The sequence below is a fragment of the Talpa occidentalis genome, unplaced genomic scaffold (assembly GCF_014898055.3).
Source record: "Talpa occidentalis isolate TD23 unplaced genomic scaffold, MPIMG_talOcc4v2.1 talOcc4.7, whole genome shotgun sequence".
Taxonomy (NCBI): domain Eukaryota; kingdom Metazoa; phylum Chordata; class Mammalia; order Eulipotyphla; family Talpidae; genus Talpa; species Talpa occidentalis.
The window spans coordinates 119317227-119326806 of record NW_023605083.1 but is presented as its reverse complement, the minus strand read 5'-3'; the positions used below and the strand labels follow the sequence as shown (position 1 = coordinate 119326806).

Below are 9580 nucleotides of genomic sequence, written 5' to 3'. Positions count from 1 at the left end.
TACATCCTCTTGTTTCCTTTTGTTGGCTATTTAAAGAGGAAATCACCCCTGAGAAAAACCTGTAAGAAACGCCTCTAGTATTAATTTCTGGAACGGAATGAAACAGGTTGCTATACAAAGGGAATAAAAACTAGGAAGGCAAATTGGACTGTGAGCGGGTCCTAAGGTGACATGTCCCGGAACTATAAAAGGGCAGCTCAGCCACCACCCAGAAATAGACTTGACTCCAGTCACCCCATCCATCCTGCAGCTTCAGGAGCTTCCTCCTAGGATCCCCAAAGGAAGCCACTTTCAGACACTTAAACAGAAACTCTACAATGAATGTGGGGGGCAAGCAGCGCTTGGGACTTCCACCCATTTATAGGAGGTCACCCAGTGTATATGGGGGGGCTGGAGGCTACAACACCCGCATCTCAAATGTCAAACAAATAGGGAACTACGGGGCCATGGTTGCTGGAGGGAATCTGACTTCTGCAAATGAGAAGACGACCATGCAGAACCTCAATGACCGCCTTGCAATCTACCTAGAAAAAGTGAGGTCCCTGGAGCAGTCCAACCAGAAGCTGGAGGTGAAGATCAAGCAGTGGCACGACACTAACACACCCACCTCCACCCGGGACTACAGCGCCTATCTCAGACAAATCGAGGAGCTGCAAACTCAGGTGAGGGATGATGTCTTCCTTTTCTACTCCACTTTCAGCTGCATGGGAAGTCAGGAGGGCATAGACGTTAGGTGGGTCCAGGTAGACTTTGTAAAGACAATCAGGCTTAATGCCGCACCTATAAAATGGGTATTGTGTATGCTGGTGTACCTATGTGACACTATGACTTTTTTTGACACTATGACACTATGACACTATGACTTTTTTTTTTTAAAGATTTATTTATTTATTTATACAAGCACTGGGCACAGTCAGAAGCGCGGGAGGGTGAGAGAATTCACCAGAGCCAGAGCGGGGAACAGAACAGGCAGAAGGACCGAAGTACACTGCTGAGGGGAGCAGCGGGCGGCAGGAGAGGCCTGCGCGCCATGTGGGACCCTCGCCTGGCAGCCGGGGATCGAACCGGCGCTGCAGAGTTTGCGGGGCAGCTTTGCAACCCAGCGCTCAACCGCTGCGCCACCAGGGGAGGCCCTATGACTTTAATTTTTTTTAATCAAATTACATAGAAAATATGAAATTTTATCCTCCAGTCTTATCATCTGCACCTTGTCACTGCTTACTCATTAGAGCTAAGCAGAGAGTAAACACTTATTTTGAAAAGAGCTAAAAAAAAATTCATGTGATATTAAATCTTTAATTTCTCACGTAGTTCCCATTAATTTTTGAAACCCTCATCAGTCTGGAGATTTTCCTGTTATCATTTATGTAAATATTGTAATAAACGTGTTAAAATATTGTGTCATGGATTTCCGTGACAAAGTGATTCAAGGTGGAAATAGGGGGAAGAGGACAGTTCTTCAGGAGAGCTGGATGTTTAAATGTCCTGTTGCATAACCTCAACATCATCCAGTCCAGAAATTACTTTCTCAGCCATAAAATGTTCTATTGCCCCCAATTCAGATTTATTGCAATCATATCAAAATCTGATAACCTGGAAAGATCATCTCTGTTTTATCAATTGTGTGATAAAGAAAAAAAAGAAGACTTTACTCCTAGTTGAGTATTTCAGATATGACACAGAGCAATCACTCTGCTTTAAAATTCTTATCTAATCAAGGAGAATGTCCCTTTCATTTTCATTTCTATTTTTTTTATTTTTATTGGACTACCATTAATTTAAATCTTTGTTCACTGTCTTCATTTCTACTTTAATGTTCATATCCAACAAAGATCACCAACTCACCATAAGTCTTTTGTGTCCTATTAGACATGTGATTGAACTCTATAGAAATTCCTTTGAGGTTTGGGGACTAATGGGGATTTGAGGGAGTGGTGTCTAAATTGCTCCCTGTCACCTCTCATTCTTCTCAGACTCACACTAAGAACAAAGTCAGCCAACCCTTTTCCCCTTTCTGTCTCATGAGTCAAGTTTCTGAGCCTATTTTGGACCAAGCACAGCCATGGCTTCCACGTAGCGGGGCACAACCAGTGTCTGCTACAGAGACACGTTAATGGTATTTTCTACAATGTCATGACTTTGATCCATATGCATTTTAGACAGCTCACCATTGGTGACTGCTTCTTAGATCAAGCGTTTATCCATCCTCATAGCCTCAGTATCTAACACAACCCCCACCACACAATAACTGCCCAGTCACTCAGCCAATAACCATTTGTAGATACGAACAAGGTGCTGGGCACAGGGGAAAATGGTGATGAACATGTTTTAAGGGGAAACAGACATGGACAAAGGCTAGAAGGGGTCAGTGCTAATGGCAGGAAGGGCTCTGCAGGGCAATGAGAACACAGGCAGCTCACCCATTCTGTCTTGAGGCTTCCTTGAAGCAATGATATCTAAGTGTAGACATGAAGAAGGAGTTCACCAAGCAAGGGATCTAAGGGAGCAGTGGGAGTCTTAGGAAGAACAACTCCAAGGCGGGATATTCGATAAGTTTGGTGAGCCTATTGAATTAAATTCTCCTGTAAAATTTCAAGAAGACTGGCCTAACCCTGACAACTAGAATTGCATTTTATGACTCTTAATTAAATACTCATATCATGATTCTTCCTTTCTATTTTAGAGTGGGAATCCTTGAAATGCACACTATCTTTGATATTATACTGGTTCTTTCTGAGATAAAGGCAATTATTTCAGCTCCTGCCCAGCTAAAAATGTCTTTTTTTTCTCATATATTTTCCAGATTAAAGATGCTCAGCTGAAAAAAACCCAATTAGTTCTGAACATTGATAATGCTAGACTGGCTGCTGAGGACTTCAGAGTGAAGTAGGTTCTCTAATACCATGTAAAACTTCTGGAAAAGAATTTTTTTAATGGTTCTTCATGACACTCATCTTTCCCTGTAATTGTTGGTGCAGGAACTACCAGTAAACATTTTCAGAACCTTGGGGTTGAAGGGTGGTTGGAAGCAAACTGATGTTGTCCAAGACAGAACTAGACTTTTCTCTCCCCCATCCTAAATCAGGGTGACTCAGTGTATAACTGACACCTATGGTAGCTCCCACTGTCCTCACTGTTTAGCTTGGTGGCTAGAACATTTTAGTAACCTGGTATCTACCTTTTCACCCACTGAACTGAGTTCTGCCCTTTAAATTAATAATTAAGCAATTACAACTCCTCTTCTGCATCAATCATGCCTGCCCTTGTGTTCCCCAAGTGAGTCATTCATGTCCCTTCAAGTGCCTACAAGTTTCAGGGGTTCTTAATGCTTCCTAGCTGGTCAGTGTTCAGACCAGTGTTTTATGGCCTTGGTGACCAAAGAACTAGGATGATGACTCAAGCAGTTCAAATTGTGTTCCCTCTCTGTAGTCACCTTCCACAACCATGACACAGATGGCTCCTCAGAAACTGACACTTCCCCATCCTGAGTTTGTACAATATGCTGGCACTACCAAGCCCTTTATGGCTTAGAAGCATAACAGTTTATGCTACCAGGGAGCAAAAAAAAAGGAATGGTAAATCAGATTAGAAAATTAAAGCAATAAAATATCATTAATTCAATCAGCATGTCCCATTGCATTATCGTTTTTTGAAGTTTATACTTTAGTAAAAAAAAAAATAGGTCTATAGAAATTCACTTTGGGTGTATCCGCTTACAAAGTAATAAAAATAAATTAACATGTACATTCATTAAGTAAATATGACTTACCATTACTTAACATTAATAGTGAGAACACTTTTGCTAACAGAGTAATTAAAGAAAAAGATTTTATATTTCTAAGATATTCTAGAATGTAAGGACTTTCTAAAATAATTCCAGCTTGTTTTCTTACTAATCACTGCAAATCACAGAGATTATATTAAGGAGCAATTTATGTGATCCCTAGGTTCTCATGAACATTTTTGGAATGTTTAAAGAAAAACACAATAATGTATTAAAATCAATCTCCCATACTGCATAAAAACCTATTTCATGATATCAAGATGATTTCCACAATGACTTTAGAGGAAAAATTATTGCTTCATATTAATTAATTTACAGGTTTGAAACAGAGAGAGGGTTTCGCCTATCAGTGGAGGCTGATCTCCAAGGCCTGAATAAGCTCATTGATGATCTAACCCTGAGTAAGACAGACTTGGAACTTCAAATTGAAGAACTGAATAAAGACCTGGTTCACCTCAAAAAAGAACATGAGGAGGTGAGAAAATATTCAGAAATGGTATTGGCAGGGATGGAATGGCCATAATAATAATGGTAACAATAATAAAAATGAAGGGGGGAGAGGTGATGGTGGTGGTGGTGATGGTGAAAATGGCAACGAGTAATGTTAACCTTCACTTCCTTTGAAAAGGTTACTCTGGGCATCAGATGGCATGGAGGAAACAAATAGAATATTCTGGACCATAGAAACCCTACCTAAGTTACCTTCTCTCTTTTTTAACTCATTCCCAAAGACTGATTATGTCTATTCTGCTCAGCCTCCTCTGAGAATATGCTTCAAACGAAAATTAATGCAGATTCTCACTCCTACAGGAAGTGGCCGCTCTCCGCAGGCAGCTGCGAAGCACTGTCAGCGTGGAGGTGGACGCAGCTCCATCTAAGAACCTCGGTGCCATCTTGGAGGAAATGAGGCAGAAATATGAAATCATGGCCCAGGCCAACCTTCAGAAGGCCAAGGATCAGTATGATTCACAGGTAACAGTGTCATGCTAAAAGGGTGAGCAAATGTGTAGACATAACATCCAAAAAGTGGTGACTCATGTTCTTTCTTTCTTTCCTGACTCGTGTGTTATTTTCATTTGGGGAACTTTAGATTTCCATGCTGAGCAATGAAGTCTCAGTGAGCAGTGGAGAGTTAAAAGAAGCTGAGAGTCAAATAAAGGTGCTGAGACAGAGCTATCAGACCCTGGAGATCGACATGCAGTCCCAGCTCAGTCTGGTAAGCACAGCTGACACCAATCCTCAATGCAGTGTCTCCTGGGTGCTTGTGTTAAGAACTCAGGAAAGGCAAAGACACCTAAGAAATGACCCACCCCTTGCAGAGTTGGCAGGGAAACAGGTCAGGCAAGTGACTATAAATCAAAGATCAAAAGAAGACAAAGAAAAGGGCAAAGTACAGCAAGGATGCAAAGAAGAAAAGTAGATCTGGAAGACTTCACAGGCATTTAAACTACATCAGAAAAACTAAAATGAATTTTTAAGCTGGAGAATAGGGGTACAGACATTCCAGGCTGCGCAAATCCATCAGTTCAGGATGAATTACACTATAGTAACACCCCTCAATCACAGTGACTTAGAACGACATTCTACTCATCATGGGTTAGCTATGACTCTGCTCCATGACATTCCCACCCCAGGGGTGAGGCTGGAAGAGTAGACCCCACTGGGGCTTAGAAGTGTTGTGAGAGAAAGAAAAGAACAGTGTCTGTAGCATGTGATAGCTCTTAGAAAAGATATCCATCAGTCTCATTTACATTTCATCATCCAGAGAAAGATACGTGACGTAGTCTGGTGTCAATGGGATGAGAAAGTGAATCCTCCCCGTGGGGGGATGGACAGTTAAGCAACTGTTGAGAACAATAATGCAGTGCATGCATCGTGAGTGCAAAGAGCGAGTGCAAAGCCAAAAACAAACATGAAAACCCAAGCACTAGTGGTCTTAGCTGACTGGCTTAGATTAGTCAGATAGAAAGAGTCGGGGGGAAGCTAGAAGGTGTATGATGCTCACAATGACTAGCTGCAGAAATTCTCCAAAGAAATTAAAATAGAGCCACCCCTAAAATCAAGTCCTCCACAGAGAAACATCCACTTTTTCTTGTGTTCATAGAAAGAATCTTTGGAGCGTAGACTCGAGGACATCAAACTTCGCTACAGTAACCAGTTGGCCGCCATCCAGGGACAGCTAACCTTCCTAGAGAAGCAACTGATGAAGATCCGGGGTGACATAGAACACCAGACTGCAGAGTACAACGCTCTCTTTGACATAAAGACCCGGCTGGAGCAGGAAATTGCCACTTACCGCCGCCTTCTGGAAGGGGAAGAAATGTAAGGTTCTCAGAATAGGATAGGCACACTGTCTACGTGCCATGCTGCTTTAATGTCCACACACCAAACCCTGTCACTCATTGCACCAGTGCAATCCCCAACACCAGTACAAACCCCAGCACCAGTGCAATCCCCAGCACCAGTGCAATACCCAGCATCAGTGCAATCCGCAGCACCAGTGCAATCCCCAGCACCAGTACAATCCCCAGCAATCCCTGGCTCAAATACAATCACTCACACACCACCAACACAACAACAATATCCCAAAAGAACACACAACCCAAATAGATCAAGTACAATCTTGGCACTTGAGGTTGTCCTGGGAGAAAATGGTTATACAGGTGATACACATCATGCTTACGTAAATGTTTATGATTAATGCATAATTGAAAGCACAATCATTTTGTAGAATTCTCATTAGGAGGTTAGGAATCAAAAAACAGTCCCCCAAGGTCTGTGGGGATCATTTGGAGGATCCTGGACATTGCAACAGTGACTATCTTTAAATCCTGCACCCAGGAAAGTCAGCAAGTGGAGATTAAACTTCCACTGCAATTTTATATTTTAATTAGTAAAGCTTGCAGTATTGCTTTGCAGGTCACTTGTGAAGCTGTGTATTTTTCAAGGTAAAAAGTCAGACTCTCAAGTTGGAAGGAACCAGCAGTGCAAAGGGGAATAAAAATGTAACACAGCATTAAAAGCACATCACTCAGAGCTTCTCTGGAAGCAAAAAAGGCAGGACCACACTTTCTTTCCAAAAGGGTAATAACACCTTTTTTCTATTTCTTTTTTCTTTTCCTAAAAAAAAAATAAAACAGAGATACAAGTTTCCCGGTAATGACCCTGGAACACAAAGGTAAGCATTTTAATATTCATGCATTTTCCTTAAGACTGAATTTTCACTCAGCAACTTACCATTTACCTGTCACGGTGAAAAGTAAAGAGAGATGAGTTTTTAGGTGAGCAGATATCACCCCAGGGGTTCTGGAGACCAGGCGCATCGCATGGAGACCCTTCCTATGGGAAACGTGTCATGGCCCTATAGCCAGGTGCCTCTCTTATCTTGTGCCCTGACTGTCCCAAGGTGTGCTCAGAGCCTGAGAAGGAAAACTAGGATAAAAATGAGCATTTTGCCTAATTCAATATTGCATGTTTCTGTTGGGAGTGGGAAGATAGTTTGTAAATTTGAAGCTAGTGACACATTTTCTTCTTCATATATTAATAAAATTTAAGAAGAATAGGTTCAATAATTTTCTAAAGGAATTACATACAAAATAATAATTCTGAGCTGAATTCTATAAATCAAGAGAGTCATGTGTCTGAATTAACATGTTATGTTTCAGATCTAATTTTAGATGTAAAGAAAACCAAGAAGATTAAGCATGTCGTGCAAGAAATAGTGGATGGCAAGGTTGTGTCATCTGAAGTCAATGAAATGGAAGAAACTATCTAAAAAGCTGCCTGAGGAGACACTGCTGAGGTTTTAAAAGAGTTGTAGCTATAACTGTTGCTCCCAACAAGAACGAGGCCATCAGAAAGTGCTGTGACTGCTTGTGGTGTTTAGAAAGGGGAAAAGTCCACTTACCAGCATCTGTAATGAATATTTTACTCAGAGGAAATCCCACTGACCTGAAAAACTGAAATCCTAGGACATTTAGAACATCCTTACTGTCATCTCCACCATGAAGTACGGTAGTTACAAGCTATAGACCCTCGTAATATCAATTTGTTACGGCTTCTGAAAATTATAGCACATTTCAATGTACTGAACCTCACAAGCAGAAGAGTCCATGAAAATCACAAATTTTCCTATGTCTCTCAATTTTGCCATTTCTGCAAATTCTCCTTTCAGGAGCCAATTGCTTGGTTCATTCCATGTCCTTTTGGCACAGTTCTGCTAGCTTTGAGTGGGATTTACTCTTTTTCAAGTTCTACTCAGTTTTTGTGATAATTTGAGAGTCAATTTTTAATCATAAATGCTGAATCGAATAAAGCACACTATGCTTGAAATAGTAGATTAAAAGCAAAATTACTGACACCCTCCTTGTGACCTAATACCTCTTGATATGAAAATAAATCATACACAAATCATCAGCTGCTCTCTTTATGTAGTGAATGGTTGTTGTGAAATGTTTATTCTGCGGATTCCCTGGACTCTACAAAACTAGAAAACAGTTCTTTGGAGCAGTTCACCCTGGCTCCAGTCACTTTATGCTCAATTTACAGAATAAGTTTGCCAACAAGCTTAAGATCTTCTTTATTTCATACACCTTCTATATATTAACAGCTATCAAAGACAATTATTTTTACTCTAAAAACTCTAAAATAGTTAGCCTTGCCTTCAGAGAGGAAAAAAGCCACTGAAGAAGAAATATTTCTCCTTTCAACTTCTGAAATTGCTCCCCATTCACAATTGGATTCAGAATAAATGTCAAAGCATGTCAGAAAATTAGAGTGAAGTTGTTTTCAAATGAAGTGAACTTTAAATAACACATTCAAACCTAGTAAGGATGAAGCTCTTTCAAGTGGAAAACTGTAGGCGAGCAGGGATGAAATTGAGCCAAGTGCTAGGCTAGAACTCAGGATGAAACATAAATTAGGCACCGCCCCTGTCACCAGGTTCTGGGGTTCCTGGATTTGGGGGTTCCTCGGTTCTTGATTATGGTGTGAGAAGAATTCACAGCCATGTCTTTAGCAGAAGCAAAAGCAAATTTTACTTAGAGATAACAAAAGGGCACCCAGGGAGAGGTCCCTGGATGGGCAGAGTCCTTGGGAATTGTGGGGGCTCCAGCCTTCACTGGGGTGCAGGAAGTATGTTCGTTTGCATATATCTCTTCTCCAATAAGGGAAAAGGGAACTGTAGTTGGGAGGCTGGCATCAGGGAGGACATCTCGCTATTTGGGGTGAGGGTCAGGGGGAGGAGAAAGGGTGAGGGTGCGAGCACTGGCAGAGGGGGATCCAACTCCAGGTCTAGGGTTCCTCAAGTCTCAGCGTGTCCTCCTGAAGACAGAAGAAAGACAAGTAGGGACTCTGGAGTTTAATGACCATGAGACAGAGGCAGAGAAAGAAAAACTCCCTGGAAAATGGGTTCCTGGTGAGGGGGAGGAGCTGCTGGTACCGCAAACCTCCCTCTGCCCACAGCTCCCGGGCACCGAAGCAGCGGCACCAGGTCCACGTCCACGTGCATATGTGTGTGCGTGTGTGTGTGCGTGTGTCAACATCAGGGTGAGGGTACCCTCTGGCTGTGTACACATCTATGTTGGAGTCTGGTACTTAATATACCATATAACTTACCTTTCTATCCATACTCATTTTTTTAAAGATTTATTTATTTGTGCATACAAGAACTGGGGTACAGGCTCCAGAGGTGGGGGGAGGGGTGAGAAGATTCACCAGAGACAGAGTGGGGAACAGAACAGGCAGACTGACTGAAACACACTGCTGAAGGGAGCAGCGGGCGAGGCAGGAGAGGTC

The 9580-nt window shown here is 41.8% G+C and overlaps 1 protein-coding gene across 1 annotated transcript; it reads left to right on the top strand.

Annotated features, from left to right (window-relative positions):
- Positions 1-317: 317 nt before the first annotated feature.
- Positions 318-7559, top strand: KRT20 (keratin 20). Its single transcript, XM_037493274.1, is given in 8 exon segments — positions 318-662; positions 2804-2886; positions 4103-4259; positions 4595-4756; positions 4875-5000; positions 5889-6111; positions 6927-6962; positions 7462-7559. Coding segments are annotated over 8 exon segments (1230 nt in total).
- Positions 7560-9580: the final 2021 nt, after the last annotated feature.